This window comes from Gobius niger (genome assembly GCF_951799975.1).
Source record: "Gobius niger genome assembly, chromosome: 23".
Classification (NCBI taxonomy): Eukaryota; Metazoa; Chordata; class Actinopteri; order Gobiiformes; family Gobiidae; genus Gobius; species Gobius niger.
This window is the reverse complement of record NC_136874.1, coordinates 282373-309327: the sequence shown is the minus strand read 5'-3', so window position 1 is coordinate 309327 and position 26955 is coordinate 282373. Positions and strand designations below refer to the sequence as shown.

Genomic DNA, 26955 nt, shown 5'->3' with positions numbered 1-26955 from the left:
TGTTTAGTTTCTTTGTCTCTGTAGTTGTTTAGTTTCTTTGTGTGTCTGTAGTTGTTTAGTTTCTTTGTGTCTGTAGTTGTTTAGTTTCTTTGTGTCTCTGTAGTTGTTTAGTTTCTTTGTGTCTGTAGTTGTTTAGTTTCTTTGTGTCTCTGTAGTTGTTTAGTTTCTTTGTCTCTGTAGTTGTTTAGTTTCTTTGTCTCTGTAGTTGTTTAGTTTCTTTGTGTCTGTAGTTGTTTAGTTTTTTGTGTCTCTGTAGTTGTTTAGTTTCTTTGTCTCTGTAGTTGTTTAGTTTCTTTGTCTCTGTAGTTGTTTAGTTTCTTTGTGTCTGTAGTTGTTTAGTTTCTTTGTGTCTGTAGTTGTTTAGTTTCTTTGTCTCTGTAGTTGTTTAGTTTTCTTTGTGTCTCTGTAGTTGTTTAGTTTCTTTGTGTCTCTGTAGTTGTTTAGTTTCTTTGTCTCTGTAGTTGTTTAGTTTCTTTGTGTCTCTGTAGTTGTTTAGTTTCTGTGTCTCTGTAGTTGTTTAGTTTCTTTGTGTCTGTAGTTGTTTAGTTTCTTTGTGTCTGTAGTTGTTTAGTTTCTTTGTGTCTGTAGTTGTTTAGTTTCTTTGTGTCTGTAGTTGTTTAGTTTCTTTGTCTCTGTAGTTGTTTAGTTTCTGTGTCTCTGTAGTTGTTTAGTTTCTTTGTGTTTGTAGTTGTTTAGTTTCTTTGTCTCTGTAGTTGTTTAGTTTCTTTGTGTCTGTAGTTGTTTAGTTTCTTTGTGTCTGTAGTTGTTTAGTTTCTTTGTGTCTGTAGTTGTTTAGTTTCTTTGTGTCTGTAGTTGTTTAGTTTCTTTGTGTTTGTAGTTGTTTAGTTTCTTTGTCTCTGTAGTTGTTTAGTTTCTTTGTGTCTGTAGTTGTTTAGTTTCTTTGTGTCTGTAGTTGTTTAGTTTCTTTGTGTCTGTAGTTGTTTAGTTTCTTTGTGTCTGTAGTTGTTTAGTTTCTTTGTGTCTCTGTAGTTGTTTAGTTTCTTTGTGTCTCTGTAGTTGTTTAGTTTCTTTGTGTCTGTAGTTGTTTAGTTTCTTTGTGTCTCTGTAGTTGTTTAGTTTCTTTGTGTCTGTAGTTGTTTAGTTTCTTTGTCTCTGTAGTTGTTTAGTTTCTTTGTCTCTGTAGTTGTTTAGTTTCTTTGTGTCTGTAGTTGTTTAGTTTCTTTGTGTCTGTAGTTGTTTAGTTTCTTTGTGTCTGTAGTTGTTTAGTTTCTTTGTCTCTGTAGTTGTTTAGTTTCTTTGTGTCTCTGTAGTTGTTTAGTTTCTTTGTGTTTGTAGTTGTTTAGTTTCTTTGTGTCTGTAGTTGTTTAGTTTCTTTGTGTCTCTGTAGTTGTTTAGTTTCTTTGTGTCTCTGTAGTTGTTTAGTTTCTTTGTGTCTCTGTAGTTGTTTAGTTTCTTTGTGTCTCTGTAGTTGTTTAGTTTCTTTGTGTCTGTAGTTGTTTAGTTTCTTTGTGTCTGTAGTTGTTTAGTTTCTTTGTGTCTCTGTAGTTGTTTAGTTTCTTTGTGTCTGTAGTTGTTTAGTTTCTTTGTGTGTCTGTAGTTGTTTAGTTTCTTTGTGTCTCTGTAGTTGTTTAGTTTCTTTGTGTCTGTAGTTGTTTAGTTTCTTTGTCTCTGTAGTTGTTTAGTTTCTTTGTGTCTCTGTAGTTGTTTAGTTTCTTTGTGTCTGTAGTTGTTTAGTTTCTTTGTGTGTCTGTAGTTGTTTAGTTTCTTTGTGTCTCTGTAGTTGTTTAGTTTCTTTGTGTCTGTAGTTGTTTAGTTTCTTTGTCTCTGTAGTTGTTTAGTTTCTTTGTGTCTCTGTAGTTGTTTAGTTTCTTTGTGTCTGTAGTTGTTTAGTTTCTTTGTGTGTCTGTAGTTGTTTAGTTTCTTTGTGTCTCTGTAGTTGTTTAGTTTCTTTGTGTCTCTGTAGTTGTTTAGTTTCTTTGTGTCTGTAGTTGTTTAGTTTCTGTGTCTCTGTAGTTGTTTAGTTTCTTTGTGTCTGTAGTTGTTTAGTTTCTTTGTCTCTGTAGTTGTTTAGTTTCTTTGTGTCTGTAGTTGTTTAGTTTCTTTGTGTCTGTAGTTGTTTAGTTTCTTTGTGTCTGTAGTTGTTTAGTTTCTTTGTGTTTGTAGTTGTTTAGTTTCTTTGTGTCTGTAGTTGTTTAGTTTCTTTGTGTTTGTAGTTGTTTAGTTTCTTTGTGTCTGTAGTTGTTTAGTTTCTTTGTGTTTGTAGTTGTTTAGTTTCTTTGTGTCTGTAGTTGTTTAGTTTCTTTGTCTCTGTAGTTGTTTAGTTTCTTTGTGTCTGTAGTTGTTTAGTTTCTTTGTGTTTGTAGTTGTTTAGTTTCTTTGTGTCTGTAGTTGTTTAGTTTCTGTGTCTCTGTAGTTGTTTAGTTTCTTTGTGTTTGTAGTTGTTTAGTTTCTGTGTCTCTGTAGTTGTTTAGTTTCTTTGTGTCTGTAGTTGTTTAGTTTCTTTGTCTCTGTAGTTGTTTAGTTTCTTTGTCTCTGTAGTTGTTTAGTTTCTTTGTCTCTGTAGTTGTTTAGTTTCTTTGTGTCTCTGTAGTTGTTTAGTTTCTGTGTCTCTGTAGTTGTTTAGTTTCTTTGTGTCTGTAGTTGTTTAGTTTCTTTGTGTCTCTGTAGTTGTTTAGTTTCTTTGTGTCTGTAGTTGTTTAGTTTCTTTGTGTCTCTGTAGTTGTTTAGTTTCTTTGTGTCTGTAGTTGTTTAGTTTCTTTGTGTCTGTAGTTGTTTAGTTTCTTTGTCTCTGTAGTTGTTTAGTTTCTTTGTCTCTGTAGTTGTTTAGTTTCTTTGTGTCTCTGTAGTTGTTTAGTTTCTGTGTCTCTGTAGTTGTTTAGTTTCTTTGTGTTTGTAGTTGTTTAGTTTCTTTGTCTCTGTAGTTGTTTAGTTTCTTTGTGTCTCTGTAGTTGTTTAGTTTCTTTGTGTCTCTGTAGTTGTTTAGTTTCTTTGTGTCTCTGTAGTTGTTTAGTTTCTTTGTGTCTGTAGTTGTTTAGTTTCTTTGTGTCTCTGTAGTTGTTTAGTTTCTTTGTCTCTGTAGTTGTTTAGTTTCTTTGTGTCTCTGTAGTTGTTTAGTTTCTTTGTGTTTGTAGTTGTTTAGTTTCTTTGTGTCTGTAGTTGTTTAGTTTCTTTGTGTCTGTAGTTGTTTAGTTTCTTTGTGTCTGTAGTTGTTTAGTTTCTTTGTGTCTGTAGTTGTTTAGTTTCTTTGTCTCTGTAGTTGTTTAGTTTCTTTGTGTCTCTGTAGTTGTTTAGTTTCTTTGTGTTTGTAGTTGTTTAGTTTCTTTGTCTCTGTAGTTGTTTAGTTTCTTTGTGTCTGTAGTTGTTTAGTTTCTTTGTGTCTGTAGTTGTTTAGTTTCTTTGTGTCTGTAGTTGTTTAGTTTCTTTGTGTCTGTAGTTGTTTAGTTTCTTTGTGTCTGTAGTTGTTTAGTTTCTTTGTGTTTGTAGTTGTTTAGTTTCTTTGTCTCTGTAGTTGTTTAGTTTCTTTGTGTCTGTAGTTGTTTAGTTTCTTTGTGTCTGTAGTTGTTTAGTTTCTTTGTGTCTGTAGTTGTTTAGTTTCTTTGTGTCTCTGTAGTTGTTTAGTTTCTTTGTGTCTCTGTAGTTGTTTAGTTTCTTTGTGTCTCTGTAGTTGTTTAGTTTCTTTGTCTCTGTAGTTGTTTAGTTTCTTTGTGTCTGTAGTTGTTTAGTTTCTTTGTGTCTCTGTAGTTGTTTAGTTTCTTTGTGTCTGTAGTTGTTTAGTTTCTTTGTCTCTGTAGTTGTTTAGTTTCTTTGTCTCTGTAGTTGTTTAGTTTCTTTGTGTCTGTAGTTGTTTAGTTTCTTTGTGTCTGTAGTTGTTTAGTTTCTTTGTGTCTCTGTAGTTGTTTAGTTTCTTTGTGTCTCTGTAGTTGTTTAGTTTCTTTGTGTCTGTAGTTGTTTAGTTTCTTTGTGTGTCTGTAGTTGTTTAGTTTCTTTGTGTCTCTGTAGTTGTTTAGTTTCTTTGTGTCTGTAGTTGTTTAGTTTCTTTGTCTCTGTAGTTGTTTAGTTTCTGTGTCTCTGTAGTTGTTTAGTTTCTTTGTGTCTGTAGTTGTTTAGTTTCTTTGTCTCTGTAGTTGTTTAGTTTCTTTGTGTCTGTAGTTGTTTAGTTTCTTTGTGTCTGTAGTTGTTTAGTTTCTTTGTGTCTGTAGTTGTTTAGTTTCTTTGTGTTTGTAGTTGTTTAGTTTCTTTGTGTCTGTAGTTGTTTAGTTTCTTTGTGTTTGTAGTTGTTTAGTTTCTTTGTGTCTGTAGTTGTTTAGTTTCTTTGTGTTTGTAGTTGTTTAGTTTCTTTGTGTCTGTAGTTGTTTAGTTTCTTTGTCTCTGTAGTTGTTTAGTTTCTTTGTGTTTGTAGTTGTTTAGTTTCTTTGTGTCTGTAGTTGTTTAGTTTCTTTGTGTCTGTAGTTGTTTAGTTTCTTTGTGTCTGTAGTTGTTTAGTTTCTGTGTCTCTGTAGTTGTTTAGTTTCTTTGTGTTTGTAGTTGTTTAGTTTCTGTGTCTCTGTAGTTGTTTAGTTTCTTTGTGTCTGTAGTTGTTTAGTTTCTTTGTCTCTGTAGTTGTTTAGTTTCTTTGTGTCTGTAGTTGTTTAGTTTCTTTGTGTCTCTGTAGTTGTTTAGTTTCTTTGTGTCTGTAGTTGTTTAGTTTCTTTGTGTCTGTAGTTGTTTAGTTTCTTTGTCTCTGTAGTTGTTTAGTTTCTTTGTCTCTGTAGTTGTTTAGTTTCTTTGTGTCTCTGTAGTTGTTTAGTTTCTGTGTCTCTGTAGTTGTTTAGTTTCTTTGTGTTTGTAGTTGTTTAGTTTCTTTGTCTCTGTAGTTGTTTAGTTTCTTTGTGTCTCTGTAGTTGTTTAGTTTCTTTGTGTCTCTGTAGTTGTTTAGTTTCTTTGTGTCTCTGTAGTTGTTTAGTTTCTTTGTGTCTGTAGTTGTTTAGTTTCTTTGTGTCTCTGTAGTTGTTTAGTTTCTTTGTCTCTGTAGTTGTTTAGTTTCTTTGTGTCTCTGTAGTTGTTTAGTTTCTTTGTGTCTCTGTAGTTGTTTAGTTTCTTTGTGTCTCTGTAGTTGTTTAGTTTCTTTGTGTCTCTGTAGTTGTTTAGTTTCTTTGTCTCTGTAGTTGTTTAGTTTCTTTGTGTCTCTGTAGTTGTTTAGTTTCTTTGTGTCTCTGTAGTTGTTTAGTTTCTTTGTCTCTGTAGTTGTTTAGTTTCTTTGTCTCTGTAGTTGTTTAGTTTCTTCCTGTCTCTGTAGTTGTTTAGTTTCTTTGTGTCTGTAGTTGTTTAGTTTCTTTGTGTCTGTAGTTGTTTAGTTTCTTTGTGTCTGTAGTTGTTTAGTTTCTTTGTCTCTGTAGTTGTTTAGTTTCTTTGTCTCTGTAGTTGTTTAGTTTCTTTGTGTCTGTAGTTGTTTAGTTTCTTTGTGTCTGTAGTTGTTTAGTTTCTTTGTGTCTCTGTAGTTGTTTAGTTTCTTTGTGTCTCTGTAGTTGTTTAGTTTCTTTGTGTCTGTAGTTGTTTAGTTTCTTTGTCTCTGTAGTTGTTTAGTTTCTTTGTGTCTGTAGTTGTTTAGTTTCTTTGTCTCTGTAGTTGTTTAGTTTCTTTGTGTCTGTAGTTGTTTAGTTTCTTTGTGTCTGTAGTTGTTTAGTTTCTTTGTGTCTCTGTAGTTGTTTAGTTTCTTTGTGTCTCTGTAGTTGTTTAGTTTCTTTGTGTCTCTGTAGTTGTTTAGTTTCTTTGTCTCTGTAGTTGTTTAGTTTCTTTGTCTCTGTAGTTGTTTAGTTTCTGTGTCTCTGTAGTTGTTTAGTTTCTTTGTGTCTGTAGTTGTTTAGTTTCTTTGTGTCTGTAGTTGTTTAGTTTCTTTGTCTCTGTAGTTGTTTAGTTTCTTTGTCTCTGTAGTTGTTTAGTTTCTTTGTGTCTCTGTCGTTGTTTAGTTTCTTTGTGTCTGTAGTTGTTTAGTTTCTTTGTCTCTGTAGTTGTTTAGTTTCTTTGTGTCTGTAGTTGTTTAGTTTCTTTGTGTCTGTAGTTGTTTAGTTTCTTTGTGTCTCTGTAGTTGTTTAGTTTCTTTGTGTCTCTGTAGTTGTTTAGTTTCTTTGTGTCTGTAGTTGTTTAGTTTCTTTGTGTCTGTAGTTGTTTAGTTTCTTTGTGTCTCTGTAGTTGTTTAGTTTCTTTGTCTCTGTAGTTGTTTAGTTTCTTTGTGTCTCTGTAGTTGTTTAGTTTCTTTGTGTCTCTGTAGTTGTTTAGTTTCTTTGTCTCTGTAGTTGTTTAGTTTCTTTGTCTCTGTAGTTGTTTAGTTTCTTTGTGTCTCTGTAGTTGTTTAGTTTCTTTGTGTCTGTAGTTGTTTAGTTTCTTTGTGTCTCTGTAGTTGTTTAGTTTCTTTGTGTCTCTGTAGTTGTTTAGTTTCTTTGTGTCTCTGTAGTTGTTTAGTTTCTTTGTGTCTCTGTAGTTGTTTAGTTTCTTTGTGTCTCTGTAGTTGTTTAGTTTCTTTGTGTCTGTAGTTGTTTAGTTTCTTTGTGTCTCTGTAGTTGTTTAGTTTCTTTGTCTCTGTAGTTGTTTAGTTTCTTTGTCTCTGTAGTTGTTTAGTTTCTTTGTGTCTCTGTAGTTGTTTAGTTTCTTTGTCTCTGTAGTTGTTTAGTTTCTTTGTGTCTCTGTAGTTGTTTAGTTTCTTTGTGTCTGTAGTTGTTTAGTTTCTTTGTGTCTGTAGTTGTTTAGTTTCTTTGTCTCTGTAGTTGTTTAGTTTCTTTGTGTCTGTAGTTGTTTAGTTTCTTTGTGTCTGTAGTTGTTTAGTTTCTTTGTGTCTGTAGTTGTTTAGTTTCTTTGTGTCTCTGTAGTTGTTTAGTTTCTTTGTGTCTCTGTAGTTGTTTAGTTTCTGTGTCTCTGTAGTTGTTTAGTTTCTTTGTGTCTCTGTAGTTGTTTAGTTTCTTTGTGTCTCTGTAGTTGTTTAGTTTCTGTGTCTCTGTAGTTGTTTAGTTTCTTTGTGTCTGTAGTTGTTTAGTTTCTTTGTGTCTCTGTAGTTGTTTAGTTTCTTTGTCTCTGTAGTTGTTTAGTTTCTTTGTCTCTGTAGTTGTTTAGTTTCTTTGTGTCTGTAGTTGTTTAGTTTCTTTGTGTCTCTGTAGTTGTTTAGTTTCTTTGTGTCTCTGTAGTTGTTTAGTTTCTTTGTGTCTCTGTAGTTGTTTAGTTTCTTTGTGTCTCTAGTTGTTTAGTTTCTTTGTGTCTCTGTAGTTGTTTAGTTTCTTTGTGTCTGTAGTTGTTTAGTTTCTTTGTGTCTCTGTAGTTGTTTAGTTTCTTTGTGTCTGTAGTTGTTTAGTTTCTTTGTGTCTGTAGTTGTTTAGTTTCTTTGTGTCTGTAGTTGTTTAGTTTCTTTGTGTCTCTAGTTGTTTAGTTTCTTTGTGTCTCTGTAGTTGTTTAGTTTCTTTGTGTCTGTAGTTGTTTAGTTTCTTTGTCTCTGTAGTTGTTTAGTTTCTGTGTCTCTGTAGTTGTTTAGTTTCTTTGTGTCTGTAGTTGTTTAGTTTCTTTGTGTCTGTAGTTGTTTAGTTTCTTTGTCTCTGTAGTTGTTTAGTTTCTTTGTCTCTGTAGTTGTTTAGTTTCTTTGTGTCTGTAGTTGTTTAGTTTCTTTGTGTCTCTGTAGTTGTTTAGTTTCTTTGTGTCTCTGTAGTTGTTTAGTTTCTTTGTGTCTGTAGTTGTTTAGTTTCTTTGTGTCTCTGTAGTTGTTTAGTTTCTTTGTGTCTGTAGTTGTTTAGTTTCTTTGTGTCTCTGTAGTTGTTTAGTTTCTTTGTGTCTCTGTAGTTGTTTAGTTTCTTTGTGTCTGTAGTTGTTTAGTTTCTTTGTCTCTGTAGTTGTTTAGTTTCTTTGTGTCTGTAGTTGTTTAGTTTCTTTGTGTCTCTGTAGTTGTTTAGTTTCTTTGTCTCTGTAGTTGTTTAGTTTCTTTGTGTCTCTGTAGTTGTTTAGTTTCTTTGTCTCTGTAGTTGTTTAGTTTCTTTGTGTCTGTAGTTGTTTAGTTTCTTTGTGTCTGTAGTTGTTTAGTTTCTTTGTCTCTGTAGTTGTTTAGTTTCTTTGTGTTTGTAGTTGTTTAGTTTCTTTGTCTTTGTAGTTGTTTAGTTTCTTTGTGTCTCTGTAGTTGTTTAGTTTCTTTGTGTCTCTGTAGTTGTTTAGTTTCTTTGTGTCTGTAGTTGTTTAGTTTCTTTGTCTTTGTAGTTGTTTAGTTTCTTTGTGTCTGTAGTTGTTTAGTTTCTTTGTGTCTGTAGTTGTTTAGTTTCTTTGTCTCTGTAGTTGTTTAGTTTCTTTGTGTCTGTAGTTGTTTAGTTTCTTTGTCTCTGTAGTTGTTTAGTTTCTTTGTGTCTGTAGTTGTTTAGTTTCTTTGTGTCTCTGTAGTTGTTTAGTTTCTTTGTCTCTGTAGTTGTTTAGTTTCTTTGTGTCTGTAGTTGTTTAGTTTCTTTGTGTCTGTAGTTGTTTAGTTTCTTTGTGTCTGTAGTTGTTTAGTTTCTTTGTGTCTGTAGTTGTTTAGTTTCTTTGTGTCTGTAGTTGTTTAGTTTCTTTGTGTCTGTAGTTGTTTAGTTTCTTTGTGTCTCTGTAGTTGTTTAGTTTCTTTGTCTCTGTAGTTGTTTAGTTTCTTTGTGTCTGTAGTTGTTTAGTTTCTTTGTGTCTGTAGTTGTTTAGTTTCTTTGTGTCTGTAGTTGTTTAGTTTCTTTGTGTCTGTAGTTGTTTAGTTTCTTTGTGTCTGTAGTTGTTTAGTTTCTTTGTGTCTCTGTAGTTGTTTAGTTTCTTTGTCTCTGTAGTTGTTTAGTTTCTTTGTGTCTGTAGTTGTTTAGTTTCTTTGTGTCTGTAGTTGTTTAGTTTCTTTGTCTCTGTAGTTGTTTAGTTTCTTTGTGTCTCTGTAGTTGTTTAGTTTCTTTGTCTCTGTAGTTGTTTAGTTTCTTTGTGTCTCTGTAGTTGTTTAGTTTCTTTGTGTCTGTAGTTGTTTAGTTTCTTTGTGTCTCTGTAGTTGTTTAGTTTCTTTGTCTCTGTAGTTGTTTAGTTTCTTTGTGTCTCTGTAGTTGTTTAGTTTCTTTGTGTCTCTGTAGTTGTTTAGTTTCTTTGTGTCTGTAGTTATTTAGTTTCTTTGTCTCTGTAGTTATTTAGTTTCTTTGTCTCTGTAGTTGTTTAGTTTCTTTGTCTCTGTAGTTGTTTAGTTTCTTTGTCTCTGTAGTTGTTTAGTTTCTTTGTCTCTGTAGTTGTTTAGTTTCTTTGTGTCTGTAGTTGTTTAGTTTCTTTGTGTCTGTAGTTGTTTAGTTTCTTTGTGTCTGTAGTTGTTTAGTTTCTTTGTGTCTGTAGTTGTTTAGTTTCTTTGTGTCTGTAGTTGTTTAGTTTCTTTGTGTCTGTAGTTGTTTAGTTTCTTTGTCTCTGTAGTTGTTTAGTTTCTTTGTGTCTGTAGTTGTTTAGTTTCTTTGTGTCTGTAGTTGTTTAGTTTCTTTGTGTCTCTGTAGTTGTTTAGTTCCTTTGTGTCTGTAGTTGTTTAGTTTCTTTGTGTCTGTAGTTGTTTAGTTTCTTTGTGTCTCTGTAGTTGTTTAGTTTCTTTGTGTCTGTAGTTGTTTAGTTTCTTTGTGTCTGTAGTTGTTTAGTTTCTTTGTCTCTGTAGTTGTTTAGTTTCTTTGTCTCTGTAGTTGTTTAGTTTCTTTGTCTCTGTAGTTGTTTAGTTTCTTTGTCTCTGTAGTTGTTTAGTTTCTTTGTCTCTGTAGTTGTTTAGTTTCTTTGTGTCTGTAGTTGTTTAGTTTCTTTGTGTCTGTAGTTGTTTAGTTTCTTTGTCTCTGTAGTTGTTTAGTTTCTTTGTCTCTGTAGTTGTTTAGTTTCTTTGTGTCTGTAGTTGTTTAGTTTCTTTGTGTCTGTAGTTGTTTAGTTTCTTTGTGTCTGTAGTTGTTTAGTTTCTTTGTGTCTCTGTAGTTGTTTAGTTTCTTTGTGTCTGTAGTTGTTTAGTTTCTTTGTGTCTGTAGTTGTTTAGTTTCTTTGTGTCTGTAGTTGTTTAGTTTCTTTGTCTCTGTAGTTGTTTAGTTTCTTTGTCTCTGTAGTTGTTTAGTTTCTTTGTCTCTGTAGTTGTTTAGTTTCTTTGTGTCTCTGTAGTTGTTTAGTTTCTTTGTGTCTGTAGTTGTTTAGTTTCTTTGTCTCTGTAGTTGTTTAGTTTCTTTGTGTCTGTAGTTGTTTAGTTTCTTTGTGTCTGTAGTTGTTTAGTTTCTTTGTCTCTGTAGTTGTTTAGTTTCTTTGTGTCTCTGTAGTTGTTTAGTTTCTTTGTGTCTGTAGTTGTTTAGTTTCTTTGTGTCTGTAGTTGTTTAGTTTCTTTGTGTCTCTGTAGTTGTTTAGTTTCTTTGTGTCTGTAGTTGTTTAGTTTCTTTGTGTCTGTAGTTGTTTAGTTTCTTTGTGTCTCTGTAGTTGTTTAGTTTCTTTGTGTTTGTAGTTGTTTAGTTTCTTTGTGTCTGTAGTTGTTTAGTTTCTTTGTCTCTGTAGTTGTTTAGTTTCTTTGTCTCTGTAGTTGTTTAGTTTCTTTGTGTCTGTAGTTGTTTAGTTTCTTTGTGTCTGTAGTTGTTTAGTTTCTTTGTGTCTGTAGTTGTTTAGTTTCTTTGTGTCTGTAGTTGTTTAGTTTCTTTGTGTCTGTAGTTGTTTAGTTTCTTTGTCTCTGTAGTTGTTTAGTTTCTTTGTGTCTCTGTAGTTGTTTAGTTTCTTTGTGTCTGTAGTTGTTTAGTTTCTTTGTCTCTGTAGTTGTTTAGTTTCTTTGTCTCTGTAGTTGTTTAGTTTCTTTGTCTCTGTAGTTGTTTAGTTTCTTTGTGTCTGTAGTTGTTTAGTTTCTTTGTCTCTGTAGTTGTTTAGTTTCCAGCTGCTACGAGGCCTGAGTTTCGTTCACAAACAGAAGATCCTCCATCGAGACCTGAAGCCTCAGAACCTCCTGATCAGCTTCAGAGGAGAACTCAAGCTGGCCGACTTCGGTGAGTCCAGAAGAAACTAAACCAGAGAAGACTTAAACCCGGTCTGTTCTGGTCCAGGTTTGGCTCTAGGACTTAAACCCGGTCTGTTCTGGTCCAGGTTTGGCTCTGAGACTTAAACCTGGTCTGTTCTGGTCCAGGTTTGGCTCGCTCTAAGTCGGTCCCGTGTCAGACCTTCTCGTCGGAGGTGGTCACGCTGTGGTACCGACCTCCTGAAGTCCTGCTCGGGTCCACGGACTACAGCAGCGCCCTGGACATGTGGTACTGACCCGGACCAGGACCAGGACCCTGACCCAGACTCAGACCAGGACCCAGACCATGACCCAGACTCTGACCCAGACCAGGACCCAGACTCTGACCAGGACCCTGACCATGACCCAGACTCTGACCCAGACTCTGACCCAGACCAGGACCCAGACTCTGACCCGGACCAGGACCATGACCCAGACTCTGACCCAGACTCAGATCAGGACCATGACCCAGACTCTGACCCGGGACTGAGGCTCCTGTGGTTCCAGGGGGGCCGGGTGCATTCTGGTGGAGATGCTGCAGGGGGCGCCGGCGTTCCCTGGACTCTCAGACATCTCTGAGCAGCTCTGGAAGATCTTCTCTGTGAGTTTCATCACAAACTGTGACTCAGGCTGAAACCATCACATCACAGCCTCTAAGCTCTGACCTTTGACCCTTCACCTTTGCTCTGACACTGACCTCTGACCCTTAACCTTTGCTCTGACACTGACCTCTGACCCTGAACCTTTGCTCTAACTCTGACCTCTGACCCTTAACCTTTGCTCTAACACTGACCTCTTGGCACATAGCTCCTAATCACTGGTTCGTTAGCACCAGAGGTCCCTATGCTAAAGTGGCTATGATAGTTAGCATCAGAGGTCCCTATGCTAAAGTGGCTACGATAGTAAGCATCAGAGGTCCCTATGCTAAAGTGGCTACGATAGTTAGCACCAGAGGTCCCTATGCTAAAGTGGCTATGATAGTTAGCATCAGAGGTCCCTATGCTAAAGTGGCTACGATAGTAAGCATCAGAGGTCCCTATGCTAAAGTGGCTATGATAGTTAGCATCAGAGGTCCCTATGCTAAAGTGGCTATGATAGTAAGCATCAGAGGTCCCTATGCTAAAGTGGCTATGATAGTTAGCATCAGAGGTCACTATGCTAAAGTGGCTATGATAGTTAGCATCAGAGGTCCCTATGCTAAAGTGGCTACGATAGTAAGCATCAGAGGTCCCTATGCTAAAGTGGCTATGATAGTTAGCATCAGAGGTCCCTATGCTAAAGTGGCTATGATAGTTAGCATCAGAGGTACCTATGCTAAAGTGGCTATGATAGTTAGCACCAGAGGTCCCTATGCTAAAGTGGCTATGATAGTTAGCACCAGAGGTCCCTATGCTAAAGTGGCTATGATAGTTAGCATCAGAGGTCCCTATGCTAAAGTGGCTATGATAGTTAGCATCAGAGGTCCCTATGCTAAAGTGGCTATGATAGTTAGCATCAGAGGTCCCTATGCTAAAGTGGCTATGATAGTTAGCACCAGAGGTCCCTATGCTAAAGTGGCTATGATAGTTAGCACCAGAGGTCCCTATGCTAAAGTGGCTATGATAGTTAGCACCAGAGGTCCCTATGCTAAAGTGGCCATGATAGTTAGCATCAGAGGTCCCTATGCTAAAGTGGCTATGATAGTTAGCATCAGAGGTCCCTATGCTAAAGTGGCTATAATAGTTAGCACCAGAGGTCCCTATGCTAAAGTGGCTATGATAGTTAGCATCAGAGGTCCCTATGCTAAAGTGGCTATAATAGTTAGCACCAGAGGTCCCTATGCTAAAGTGACTATGATAGTTAGCACCAGAGGTCCCTATGCTAAAGTGGCTATGTTAGTTAGCACCAGAGGTCCCTATGCTAAAGTGGCCATGATAGTTAGCACCAGAGGTCCCTATGCTAAAGTGGCTATGTTAGTTAGCACCAGAGGTCCCTATGCTAAAGTGGCTATAATAGTTAGCACCAGAGGTCCCTATGCTAAAGTGACTATGATAGTTAGCACCAGAGGTCCCTATGCTAAAGTGGCTATGTTAGTTAGCACCAGAGGTCCCTATGCTAAAGTGGCCATGATAGTTAGCATCAGAGGTCCCTATGCTAAAGTGGCTATGATAGTTAGCACCAGAGGTCCCTATGCTAAAGTGGCTATGTTAGTTAGCACCAGAGGTCCCTATGCTAAAGTGGCCATGATAGTTAGCATCAGAGGTCCCTATGCTAAAGTGGCTATGATAGTTAGCACCAGAGGTCCCTATGCTAAAGTGGCTATGTTAGTTAGCACCAGAGGTCCCTATGCTAAAGTGGCCATGATAGTTAGCATCAGAGGTCCCTATGCTAAAGTGGCTATGATAGTTAGCACCAGAGGTCCCTATGCTAAAGTGGCTATGTTAGTTAGCACCAGAGGTCCCTATGCTAAAGTGGCCATGATAGTTAGCATCAGAGGTTCCTATGCTAAAGTGGCTATGTTAGTTAGCACCAGCATCATGGTCTTGGTCATAAAGGTCGCCCTGGTCTTTTTGTTCAGGTCGTGGGAGTCCCGTCTGAGGAGACTTGGCCTGGAGTGTCTCTGCTGCCAAACTACAGCACAGGTTCAACTCCTCATGTTTAGTCCTGTCTCTGGGACGTGTTTATGATGGATAATATTGTGTTTATGATGGATAATAATGTGTTTATGATGAATAATAATGTGTTAATGATGGATAATAATGTGTTCACAGAGGGTTTGGGAGGCCCTCGCTGTGAGGCGCGCCCTCGCTGTGAGGCGCGCTCTCTGCGCAGCGTCTGGAAAAGGTCAGTGTTTATGAAACATTTACCTCAATCCCTTTGTTTAAGCCAGAAACTCTTTCAGTTCAGGATGTTTGACACAGGCTTATCAGAGTGTTGCTGATTTATGAGAGATTGTTTTATGTCATTCATGCAGTTCTTATATTTGAAGAGCCTAGTGGCGCTAGGCTAGTGCCAGGCTAATGCCAGGCTGATGCTAGGCTAGTGCTAGGCTGATGCTAGGCTAGTGCTAGGCTGATGCTAGGCTAGTGCTAGGCTGATGCTAGGCTGATGCTAGGCTAGTGCTAGGCTAGTGCTAGGCTGATGCTAGGCTAGTGCTAGCCCTCCTGTCCTCACACTGTCTGGTTTCTCTGTTTTCTCGGTGTTTTGGTCCAGGCTGGGGCGGCTCCCGTCTAAGACCGAGGACCTGGTCCAGAACCTGCTCAGACCCGACCCCCGAGTCCGACTGTCGGCTCCAGACGCCCTGCAGCACAAATACTTCAGCTCCCTGCCCTCAGGAGTACACAGTATACACGACTGTGAGTACTGCAGCACAAATACTTCAGCTCCCTGCCCTCAGGAGTACACAGTATACATGACTGTGAGTACTGCAGCACAAATACTTCAGCTCCCTGCCCTCAGGAGTACACAGTATACATGACTGTGAGTACTGCAGCACAAATACTTCAGCTCCCTGCCCTCAGGAGTACACAGTATACATGACTGTGAGTACTGCAGCACAAATACTTCAGCTCCCTGCCCTCAGGAGTACACAGTATACACGACTGTGAGTACTGCAGCACAAATACTTCAGCTCCCTGCCCTCAGGAGTACACAGTATACATGACTGTGAGTACTGCAGCACAAATACTTCAGCTCCCTGCCCTCAGGAGTACACAGTATACATGACTGTGAGTACTGCAGCACAAATACTTCAGCTCCCTGCCCTCAGGAGTACACAGTATACATGACTGTGAGTACTGCAGCACAAATACTTCAGCTCCCTGCCCTCAGGAGTACACAGTATACATGACTGTGAGTACTGCAGCACAAATACTTCAGCTCCCTGCCCTCAGGAGTACACAGTATACATGACTGTGAGTACTGCAGCACAAATACTTCAGCTCCCTGCCCTCAGGAGTACACAGTATACATGACTGTGAGTACTGCAGCACAAATACTTCAGCTCCCTGCCCTCAGGAGTACACAGTATACACGACTGTGAGTACTGCAGCACAAATACTTCAGCTCCCTGCCCTCAGGAGTACACAGTATACATGACTGTGAGTACTGCAGCACAAATACTTCAGCTCCCTGCCCTCAGGAGTACACAGTATACATGACTGTGAGTACTACTACACAAATACTTCAGCTCCCTGCCCTCAGGAGTACACAGTATACACGACTGTGAGTACTGCAGCACAAATACTTCAGCTTCATCCATAGTAACCTCCTGTCACATGACATGAGTAGCTGACTTCCTGTCACATGACTGCTCTGTGTTCCCAGTGGAGTCATGTGACAGGATGAGTCCATGATCACTTCCTGTCACATGACTGCTCTGTGTTCCCAGAGGAGTCATGTGACAGGATGAGTCCATGATCACTTCCTGTCACATGACTGCTCTGTGTTTCCAGTGGAGTCATGTGACAGGATGAGTCCAGGATCACTTCCTGTCACATGACTCCTCTGTGTTCCCAGTGGAGTCATGTGACAGGATGAGTCCATGATCACTTCCTGTCACATGACTGCTCTGTGTTCCCAGTGGAGTCATGTGACAGGATGAGTCCAGGATCACTTCCTGTCACATGACTGCTCTGTGTTCCCAGTGGAGTCATGTGACAGGATGAGTCCAGGATCACTTCCTGTCACATGACTGCTCTGTGTTCCCAGTGGAGTCATGTGACAGGATGAATCCATGATCACTTCCTGTCACATGACTCCTCTGTGTTTCCAGAGGAGTCATGTGACAGGATGAGTCCATGATCACTTCCTGTCACATGACTCCTCTGTGTTCCCAGTGGAGTCATGTGACAGGATGAGTCCATGATCACTTCCTGTCACATGACTGCTCTGTGTTCCCAGTGGAGTCATGTGACAGGATGAGTCCAGGATCACTTCCTGTCACATGACTGCTCTGTGTTCCCAGTGGAGTCATGTGACAGGATGAGTCCAGGATCACTTCCTGTCACATGACTCCTCTGTGTTCCCAGTGGAGTCATGTGACAGGATGAATCCATGATCACTTCCTGTCACATGACTCCTCTGTGTTTCCAGAGGAGTCATGTGACAGGATGAGTCCATGATCACTTCCTGTCACATGACTCCTCTGTGTTCCCAGTGGAGTCATGTGACAGGATGAGTCCATGATCACTTCCTGTCACATGTACTTGAGTAAACTGACTTCCTGTCACATGACTGCTCTGTGTTCCCAGTGGAGTCATGTGACAGGATGAGTCCAGGATCACTTCCTGTCACATGACTCCTCTGTGTTTCCAGAGGAGTCATGTGACAGGATGAGTCCATGATCACTTCCTGTCACATGACTCCTCTGTGTTCCCAGTGGAGTCATGTGACAGGATGAGTCCATGATCACTTCCTGTCACATGACTGCTCTGTGTTCCCAGTGGAGTCATGTGACAGGATGAGTCCATGATCACTTCCTGTCACATGACTCCTCTGTGTTCCCAGTGGAGTCATGTGACAGGATGAGTCCATGATCACTTCCTGTCACATGACTCCTCTGTGTTCCCAGTGGAGTCATGTGACAGGATGAGTCCATGATCACTTCCTGTCACATGACTCCTCTGTGTTTCCAGTGGAGTCATGTGACAGGATGAGTCCATGATCACTTCCTGTCACATGACTGCTCTGTGTTCCCAGTGGAGTCATGTGACAGGATGAGTCCATGATCACTTCCTGTCACATGACTCCTCTGTGTTCCCAGTGGAGTCATGTGACAGGATGAGTCCATGATCACTTCCTGTCACATGACTCCTCTGTGTTCCCAGTGGAGTCATGTGACAGGATGAGTCCATGATCACTTCCTGTCACATGACTCCTCTGTGTTTCCAGTGGAGTCCATCTTTAAAGTCCCCGGGGTGAGTCTGGAGGCCGAGGTCCGGGACCGCTTCTCCTCCGGGTCCAGAGTCAGACCGTCCGTCCTGGGCCGAGCCAAGTTCTGGTGACGTCACGGAGGCGAAACTGGAGTCAGACATGAGTTTGTGTTGAAGAAACCAAAGAGACTGAAGGACTAACAAAAGCACTTTGTTAGTCATGTTTCAAATGTAGGTTTGGAACTTTGTAAAAGGTTTGTTTTGGAGTTATATGCAGATCTTAAAGTGAGACGCTGCAGGACAAACGGATATAAATAATGAAGAAATGAAGAAACTAAAAGCTAGTTGTGAGTCCAAATTGTGACTAGTTCAAAGATCTTCATCTAAGATTTGCTCAGAGGGTTTGTGGATCTTGTTTAGGTTTTGAATGAACTAAATTCAAATTTCTCCTTGTTTTTTGGGGTTTAAACATCAACAAACAGGCAGGATTTCGAATTGTAAAAATCCCTGTTAAAAACCTTCCAAATGGAACGAATGAAAACCTCATTTGGAAAAAACAGCCTTGGAATTTACAGTTTTGTTTCAATTGTTTATTGCAATAAAATGAGTGAAGCCGATCAAAGCTGTCAGAGAAACACAGATGAAAGTGTGAGACTTTTCTGCATCGTGGAGATGTAGCCTGGGTCCCCGTGCTCTGTGAGCTCCACTCATTCGCATGGGTTTGGACCAATCACAGAACGAGGAGGGACGGCGAGACGGTGACGTTCCATATACGGAAGCTTGAGTTTATTTGCAGATAAAAATCTATAATTAAGTTACAGATCCACCATGACAGCAGCGACTCTCAGCGACCATGTTCTAAATCACTCAGCTCCAAAGTCACAGCGGGTCCGTCGTCCGTCCTCTGATACGATGATACGATTGGCTGTGGCTTCATGAAGACGCACATGAGAGACATTCTGCACAATAAACAGCTCACTATAGAAATACTAGAAAACGTGGATCCCCAGTTCAGCTGCTTTCATTACTCCGTTTCCAAGAGTCTTTTGATATTTACATAATCACCATAAAACACCACAGTCACAAGACATTAAAGAAAAGCATTTACATCAATAGAAACAATGAAAGAGAGAGAGAGATACTAATGTAATGAAGGTGGAGTAGTTTCCAAAGTACAAAATAATACTTCAGTATATTGTACCGTATGGCCTGAGACACAAGTGGAAATGATCAGAGAGACACCTGGAGCTACAGCAAAGAGAGATCCTCAAACCCTTTAACTTTCATCACTTTGCTCTAATAGAGGGCGCTGTGGAGATGTTGGAGATCCTCCTCTAATAGAAGGCGCTCTGGAGGAGATGTTTGTCGTTCTCAGCTCGGGGTTGACCTTTCTCCAGACTGTCACGGATATTCTTCCAGTCCTCCACGTCTGCTCTCCAGAGAGCGGCCCTCGCTGTCAGCCACTGCGCCGCTGCTGGTGGCTGTCTCTTCTTACAGAGGACCCAGATGTTATGGAAGATGATGCGCAGGTCCATGTACAGGAACAGTGAGTTGGCGGTGAAGCCAAACCAGCGAGAGAACTTGGACTTGGTCCACGGGCTCGTGAGCGCCTTCAGGAAATCAGCCTCTTCTGCAGCAGTGGCTTTGGTGACCACATCTGAGATGATGTCGATTGATCGGACCAGAGGAACACCTTTGGATCCGATGTAAATCCCTGAGGTGGTCTGGTCCTGCTCAGGGATTCTCTCGGTCGGGCTGAAGGTGGCGCTGTTCAGGCAGCGCTGAAGAGCCTTCATGTGATCTTTGAGCTGCTCACTGACAGAATTGGCTTTCATCTTCTGTTTCCTGTTCTCCAGCCAGTCAGCGATCAGCGTGGTGAGGCTGGTGAGCCCGCTCAGAGCGGACAATATGAGCCCGGTCAGCAGCAGGATGGAAGCTTCTCTCAGTGTGAAGGTCATCAGCCCCAACCCTGTGAGAGACACCACACCTCCGGCCGCACCCATGAAGCTGCTGGCCATCGCAGAGTAAAGTCTGCCAGTGCTCATGTCCTTCAGCTTCTCAGCACAAGACTTCAGATCCTCCACACACTCAGTCATCTGAGGCTCTCGCAGCTGCTCTGTGAACATCTGGGCCTGGTCTCCGAGCAGGAACACCAAGCGAGAGTCCTTATCATCCCTGAAAGAGGAGAAACAAACATCAGCTTTAGTCCTGTGTTAAAGGTCCTTGTCTGGTTTCTACCTGATGTCCTGCAGCTTCTGGATCTTATCAGCTTGTTCCTCTGACAGCTCCCCAGACACACGGACCTCAGCCTGGTCCAGCTGGAGCTCCATCACAGCGCTATAAACAGAGCACATTAGTGACTGATCCAACACTGACAGGAGACATTCCTCACCTGTCCTGCAGGAGGCGACAGATGTTCTTCAGGGCTGAGATGAAGGCCTGCAGCCTCAGCTGCAGCGGCTCTAAGGTTTCCAGGGTGTTCCCCAGTGTGGATTTGAAGATCTGGTCTTGTTTAAACACAGTCAGCCACGGACTCACGGCTTTGACCACAGACAGCACTCTGCGGACGGCCCTGAGGTCCGCTCTCCTGAGGTCCACCTGCGCCTGAAGGTCCTGCTGAAACACCTGCTCCGAGGTCACTGCCAACCTGTGACAGCAGAGAGAAGGTCAGTGCAGCAGACTCACGCTCAGGCTCCTACAGAGAAACACTTGTTTACAGTGTGGCCATGTTTTCAGTGTCTGACCTCTCCATGGCCTGTAGGGGGCCCTGTAGGTTCTCCAGCTGCTGTTGAACACGCCCCAGAGCTGCCTCCAGGTCTGAGGTGCGCTCCTCTGTCGTCATCTTCTCCATGCCTTCCTCCACCTCCTCTGGCAGTCCCAGATATGCTGTCCATCTCTGCAGTACCTCCGCACAGCAGCAGCACTGGCACCCCAGGAACACCACCCACAGCAGAAACCAGCGCAGGAGTCTCTGGCAGCAGTTAGCAGGAGTCGTACTCATCTTTGTGCCTCTCCGGATGGTGTCCATCTCTTTATCTGCGTCCTCCAGGATCTTCAGAATCTCTTCACTTTCTTGATTGAAGCTCTTCACAGTCGTCATGTCCGTGAAGGTGTCAGTGATGTACTTCTGCAGCGCCTCCTGCTGCCTCTCCTGCAGCTCCTCCTGCAGCGCCTCCTGCTGCCTCTCCTGCAGCTCCTCCTGCAGCGCCTCCTGCTGCCTCTCCTGCAGCTCCTCCTGCAGCGCCTCCTGCAGGCTCGCTCTGCACACAACAGTCATGGACCACATGTTAACAATAAGTTATTGCTGCCAAAGGGTTCGGGTCAAACAGTTATTAATGAACAATGTGCTCACTCTGAAGGTCAGTGTTTCACCAGCCAGACAACGCTTTCTTTTTGCTGTTTATTTGTGGAATGGCCTCTGACCATTAAAACTGTTAAGCCGTTTCTTCCTATACGCAGACAACGCAAGGTGCGCAGGGCCCCCGCAGCCTCAAGGCCCCCGCAGCCTCAAGGCCCCCGCAGCCTCAAGGCCCCCGCAGCCTCAAGGCCCCTGCAGCCTCAAGGGCCCCGCATCTCAGTCAAACTACGGCGTTGTTTCACTGATGAATCCACGCGTTGTCACGGGGACAGGACCACCTGCTCTCTGTCCTCCAGAACCGCTAAACTATGGAATTGATTAACTGGAATCTCAGCGCAATTGATGAGGTTTTTTCCCAAAGTGAGACCAGGAGGAGGTCGTCTGCCCTGACTGGACTTTCACAGGTGGACGTGTGGAGTCAGTGGATCATTTGCCTCGCGGTCCTGTCGGTCAGAGACATCAGAGATATTCACTTATTTGGACTCTTGATAACAGGGCACGGACTTGGCTTTGCCCTGGTTTATGGAAAAGTCGGAAAGTTCGGACCCGCTGCTGTGGCACTTTGGAGCAGGGAGTGACCGAGTGAGTGACCGAGGGAGTGACCGAGTGATGGACTTATACAGGAAAGTAACTGTTCTGCACGACCTGGCAGCTCACTGTGGAGACGGACAAAAGGAAAAGGGATGAACTTTGAAGGAACGACCTGCTCTGGAGAACTGAACTCATGCTGAGACCAAGAAAAAATAAAAAAGCTAATTTATTATAAATTGATGAACTAATACTGGAATAAGAGAGGAGATTGAAGCAGCTGGACGTCTTATCTCTCCCACACCGTCAGCTTTCCCCACTCAAGGTCAAGTCACGGAGCTAAACCAGATACGGACTGACGCTTCTGTGATTACACTGCGTTCCAAATGATTATGCAAATGACATTTTTCTAAGATTTTCTAAATGGTCAACTCAAATGAGAGTCAGCATAATTTTCAAGTCTGTAACTGGTAGAGGATCATTTAAATGTGGTGGAAAAAATCTCCCAGTGAAAACAGTATTTTTTTCAAAAATAAATATAGTAAAAACCTCAAAATCCACAGTTCCAAATTATTCTGCAACTCATCGTTTCAATACATTTTAAAGCTTGTGATTAACTGAAAATGGTCATTTGTTGTATGTGTAGCATTAGGAGGTCATATTTACTGAAATCAAAGTTATTTCAATCAAAAACATCTGAACAGGTCAAGTTATATTTTACCATAGGAGCTTCTTTGAGCAGCTTCAAAATTCTTAAATCCATTAAACTTGTGAGTTTTTGGACAGTTTCTGCTTGGATTTCTTTGCAGGATGTTAGAATAACCTCAGAGCTGCTGTTTGGATGAAAACTGCCTCCCACCCTCATAGAGGTTTTTTTTGTTGAGGCTCCAAAGGTTCTCAATAGGGCTGAGGTCAGGGGAGGAGGGGGTCCACATCATGAGGTCTGGGGAGGAGGGGGTCCACATCATGAGTTTCTCTCCTTTTAGGCCCATAGCAGCCAGTGATGCAGAGGTTTTCTTTACAGCAGGACATGGTGCGTTGTCATGATGAAGAGGATTTTGTTTGGGAAAACACGGCTCTTCTTTTTGTAGCAGAGAAGAAAGTGGTCAGTCAGAAACTCTGCATATTTTTCAAAGGTCATTTTCACACCTTCAGGGAGCCTAAAAGGGCCTAAAGGGGCCGACCAGCTCTCTCACCATGATTCTGGCCCAAAACATGACTCCGCTACCTCTTTACTGACGTCACAGCCTTGTTGGGACATTGTGGTCATTCACCAACCATCCACTACTCCATTGAGTTAACCATCCAGGGCTACACGGCCTCATCAGTAACAAGACTGTTTGAAAATGAGTCTCATGTATTTCTGAGCCACTGCAGCCGTTTCTGCTTCAGCTTCAGTGAACAGTTTAGGGGAGGCCGGATAGAAGGTTTATGCACAACTGCAGCCTCTGGAGGGTCCTACACCTTCATGTTCAGAGACTCCAGAGGCACCAGCAGCTTCAAACACCTGTTTGCTGCTTTGTAGCATCTGTTCTCTTAATCTGATGTGTTTGTCTGGCAGAAACCGTCCTCATTGTGCCTTTATCTGCACAAACCCGAGTGTGTCTGAATCATCCACAAATCTCTTATCAGTTCGATGATTACACTTAATCTTTCATGAAATATCGAAGGTTTTCATTCCTAGACCAAGGCATTCAACTATTTCACTCTTTCCATCAGCAGAAAGACCGTTTTTCTTTCCCTTATTGCTTGAAAATAATGATCTGCATAATAAAGTGGAACACCCTTTTTTAGTAGTTTTTCCCTTAACTGGGCTTAACCTGAAAACTAATCATCCCAGGTCTGAGATTAATGTCAGTGATTCATAGAGCCCGAGACACGACACCATCCATTATTAATGTTTTTTTTTTTACCTTTTTGACACAAAAGTACAATTTGCATAATAATTTGGAACGCAGTGTATATTTACACACATTCACTCACAACATTCATTTCAAGGACAAATAAGTGCACACACATCCCCTCCCTAACCACGCCCCAAATCCCTCTGCGTCTGTGTTCTCCCCCGCCCTCCAGTGGACAGGCGGCCCCTCCCCTACAGCGCCTGCCCAGGTGTACTGTGTGTTTCCCATGTCTTGATGTTTTTATACATGCGCTTTGCCTTAACTTAACCTTATTGTAATTTCTCATATTTTCTTTTGTAAGGCGCATTGAGTTGCCTTGTGTACGAAATGCGCGGGATAGATAAAGTTGCCTCTGACCGCACACACTCACTCTCCGCCTACTTGGCCACATGTGACACCAAAGCGGAGCAGGAGAGAGCGACCGCCTTCCCCGGTCACTTCCAAAGCGCGAGTGCTTCTGCTCTGGAACAGTTCCACTGTTGGAACAGATCCACTGTTGGAACAGTTCCAACAGTGGAACAGTTCCAACAGTGGAACTGTTGGAACTGTTCCACTGTTGGAACTGTTCCACTGTTGGAACAGTTCCAACAGTGGAACAGTTCCAACAGTTCCACTGTTCCAACAGTGGAACTGTTGGAACAGTTCCACTGTTGGAACAGTTCCAACAGTGGAACAGTTCCAACAGTGGAACTGTTCCAACAGTGGAACTGTTGGAACAGTTCCAGGGCATAAATGGATTCGCTCTTCGTCGAATAGCCATGGGACGCTACTGTCGGGCCCCCGTGGGGGTTTTTGCTTTGGGCCCCAGAAGGGCCAGCGCCCGCTCTGAGGGCAGGTCCTATTTAGGAGGAAGTTGGCGAGTGGTGGGAAGTGCCAGTTTCTGTGGGGGGGCCAGGCCGTTAGCTGGGCCTGTGTGTTATGGAATGAAGTGACCACGTTTGGGTCACAGGGTTTTATGGGAGAGCGTAAATAACAGGGAGCCCACCTCTGCTAAAATCAATAATCACGTGGAAAGCTTTATTTCTTTTGTGGTTGTCTGTTTATATTCCTCTGGAGACCTGTAACAAGTCTATATAAAAGTAAACATGCCTTCTTTGACATTGGTTTCATATTTTAAAGTAATCTTTAAAATGAAAGTGTTTGTGTGTCTTGAGAGCTGCTGCGCCGCCTCAGAGCCACACATGAAGTGCATTTCCATGTTCAGACGGCTCTGCTCTCGGTGTGTTGTGCCCCTGCTCCATCGGTCAGGCAGGATCAGTACGTGAGCGTCCTGCCCGTCTCGCACTCGTTCTCCCGGACAGCGGAGACACAAACTTTCAAACTGCTGCTGTTTCATGACAGGAGGCGTCGGTTCGAGGAGCAAAAGGCAGACACGCAATGAGCGCCCGAAACTGAACGTTTTTGCTGACGAAGCCTTTTGGATGAGAAGCGAAACGTTGGAGACTTCAATCACCAGTACAGATGACAATCTGAATACCTTCATTGAAGATGAATTATTCAACATAAAACAGATCCTGACCAAGCATCAACATAGAAAGAGGTGGACAGCTTCTTCTGAGTCGCTGTGTCATCCACATAAAAGTCTCATTACAAACGTCTTCATCATGTCCGTGCTCTTCCTCTCCCTCGACTGCAGCGCCTCAAACAGTGAATCTACTGTTTCCAAAGACATGGACCTTCAGTCTGTATTTCAAAATGCCTTTGCTCAGATCATTTCCTCATACTCGGGGAGGCTATTCTGACATCCTGCAAATCCAAGTAGAAACTCTCCAAAAACTCACAAGTTTTTCAAAGAAGGTCCTTTGGTAAAATATAACTCAACCTGTTTAGATGTTTTTGATTGAAATATCTTCTGATTTCAGTAAATATGACCTCCTAATGCTACACATACAAATGACCAATTTCAGTTCATTACAAGCTTTAAAATGTATTGAAACGATGAGTTCATAATAATTTGGAACAGTAGATTTTGAGGTTTTTACTATATTTATTTTTGAAATAAATCCTGTTTTCACTGGGGGATTTTTTTTTAACCCACATTTAAATGATCCTCGACCAGTTACAGACTTGAAAATGATGCTGACTCTCATTTGGGGTCTGCAGATTTTTGTAGGAGCTCAATGAGTTCTTAAATCTGACTCAGTGATATTTAACCTCTTAACCCCCACCTGAACCGAGCACATCGTCTCCAGTCTGGCTTTACCCAAATCTCAAAGCTTCTTGAAAAAAGTGTCAAAACAGCAAGAAATGAAACAAAACGAGGATGAAAAAAGTCAAAATGATGCAACGCAGAAACAAAGCGAGCATGAAGGTCTGTTTAGATGACTTTTGTTGGTCTTAGCTTTCAAATGAGGCGTTACTCTGTCCTATGGGCTGCAAGCTCTTAGATTTGGGTAAAAGTTAACTGAACTGGAGAAAATGAACTGGGTTAAAGGTGGGGATTAAGAGGTAAATGAGCTTTTGTGAAAAGTCAGACATTTCTCTGTTATCAGTATGAATGAATCTAATCAGATTAATCACACATTAAAACAGGATCCATCACGTCTAACAGCCGCTAACATTAGTGTTTATATCCAGAAAACACTGTAGTTTGAAGCTGAGAAACTAATAACTGTTGAATCTCGTCCAAAAGTCTCTACATGTTCCAGAAACCAACAGTTGACTTAAAAAAAATCATTCATCATCATCATCATCATTATTTTAGTAGTTTTTCTATTACCTGACTGAAGACATCTCCGCGCTGAAAGTCGGTGCAGATTGAAAACGCCTGGAGTGAAATAGAAAGAACATCATTTATCTGAGCGAGCCCACTTCCTGTTTCCTGTGGCAACGCGTTTGTTATGGTTTCAGAAGTAAATATCTGAGGTCCATGAGCTTCTTCACGTTTTGGGACGTGACTTTAATAATGTGCCTCTGGAAAGTATTCAGACACCTTGAACTTTTTGTACATTTTGTCATGTTTACAACCCTAAACATAAAGATTTTATTTTGATTTTTTTACTGAACGTTCACACACAAGTAACAGACGACTGTGAAGTGAAAGCAAAATGATACATGATTCTGTTATTTTTCAAAAAATAAAAAAGTGAACAGTGGGGCTTGCATAAGTATCATACAGATGAGTGAATACTTTGTGGAACCCCCTTTTACTGTAATAACAGCACAAGTCTTTTGGGGTTTGACTCTACAAGATTTGCTCATGTAGAGACTGACATTTTAGCCCATTCCTCTTTACAAAACAACTCCAGCTCTGTCACATTAGAAGGAGAGCGTTTGTGAACAGCAGTTTTCAGATTATTCCACAGATTTTCAATAGGATTTAGGTCAGGACTTTGACTGGGCCATTCTAACACATTAATATGTTTTTATTGAACCATTCCATTGTAGATTTATCTTTGTGTTTAGGGTCATTGTCCTGCTGAAGGTGAAGCTCCGCCCCAGCCTCAGTTCTCTTGTGACTCCAGCAGGTTTTCCTCCAAAATGTCCCTGTATTTGGCTCCATCCATGTTCTATTCTTACAGTCTCCCCAGTCCCCGCTGAGGAAAAGCAGCCCCACAGCATGATGCCCCCCCCGTATATTTGACACTGGGGATGGTGCACTCAGGACCATGAGCAGTGTTAGGTTTGCTCCATACATAACGTTTGTCTCATCTGACCAAAGCTCCTTCTTCCACATGGAGCTGTGTCCTCCATATGACTTCTACAAACTTCAAACGGGATTTCTTATGACCTCCTTTCAATAATGTCTTTCTTCTTCCACTCGTCCATGAAGGCCAGATTTGTGTAGATACGACTTATAGTTGTCCCATGTACAGATTCCCCCAGCTCAGCGGCAGGACTTCACAGCTCCTCCAGAGTTATCTTGGGGGGTTGTATTTCTGACCAGTGTCTCCTTGTTCAGTTTGTTAGTTTAGGTGAACAGCCGTGTCTTGGTAAGTTTGCAGTGGTGCTTTACTCTTTCCATTTCTGAACGATGGATTGAACAGTTGCTCCGGGAGATGTTTAAATCTTGGGAAATCTTTGTATAACTTAAGGCTGCTTTAAACTTCTCCACAGCTTTATCCCTAACCTCTCTGGTGCTCCTTGACCTTCATGATGTTGTTTAGTGACCAACACACTCCAACCACAGCTCTGAGGGCCTGAAAGAACAGCTGTAATTATACTGAGAGTAGATCACACACAGGTGCCTCTATTTAACCGTTAGGCCAAGGTGTGAACATTCTGGAGTCATGAGGAATGTTATAAAGGTGATTTAATGCAGTCAGAAAATGCTGTATGATACTTATGCACGCCCCACTTTTCACCTTTCTATGTTTTGAAAAAATAACAGAATCATGTATCATTTTGCTTTCACTTCACAGTCGTCTGTTACTTGTGTGTGAA

General features: G+C 41.1%; 1 protein-coding gene across 1 annotated transcript in view; it reads left to right on the top strand.

The window, feature by feature from the left end:
• The window catches only part of LOC306981912 (cyclin-dependent kinase 15-like), a gene marked incomplete at its 5' end in the record, with an annotated part of 34154 nt that extends 17226 nt beyond the window's left edge, over nt 1-16928 (top strand). The window contains 7 exons of the mRNA XM_079581651.1: nt 10799-10922; nt 11060-11180; nt 11438-11531; nt 13488-13551; nt 13681-13753; nt 14123-14265; nt 16802-16928. Coding sequence (XP_079437777.1) covers nt 10799-10922; nt 11060-11180; nt 11438-11531; nt 13488-13551; nt 13681-13753; nt 14123-14265; nt 16802-16914 — 732 coding nt within the window. The 3' untranslated portion in view covers nt 16915-16928. The remainder of the gene's footprint in view (nt 1-10798; nt 10923-11059; nt 11181-11437; nt 11532-13487; nt 13552-13680; nt 13754-14122; nt 14266-16801) is intronic.
• Nucleotides 16929-26955: the final 10027 nt, after the last annotated feature.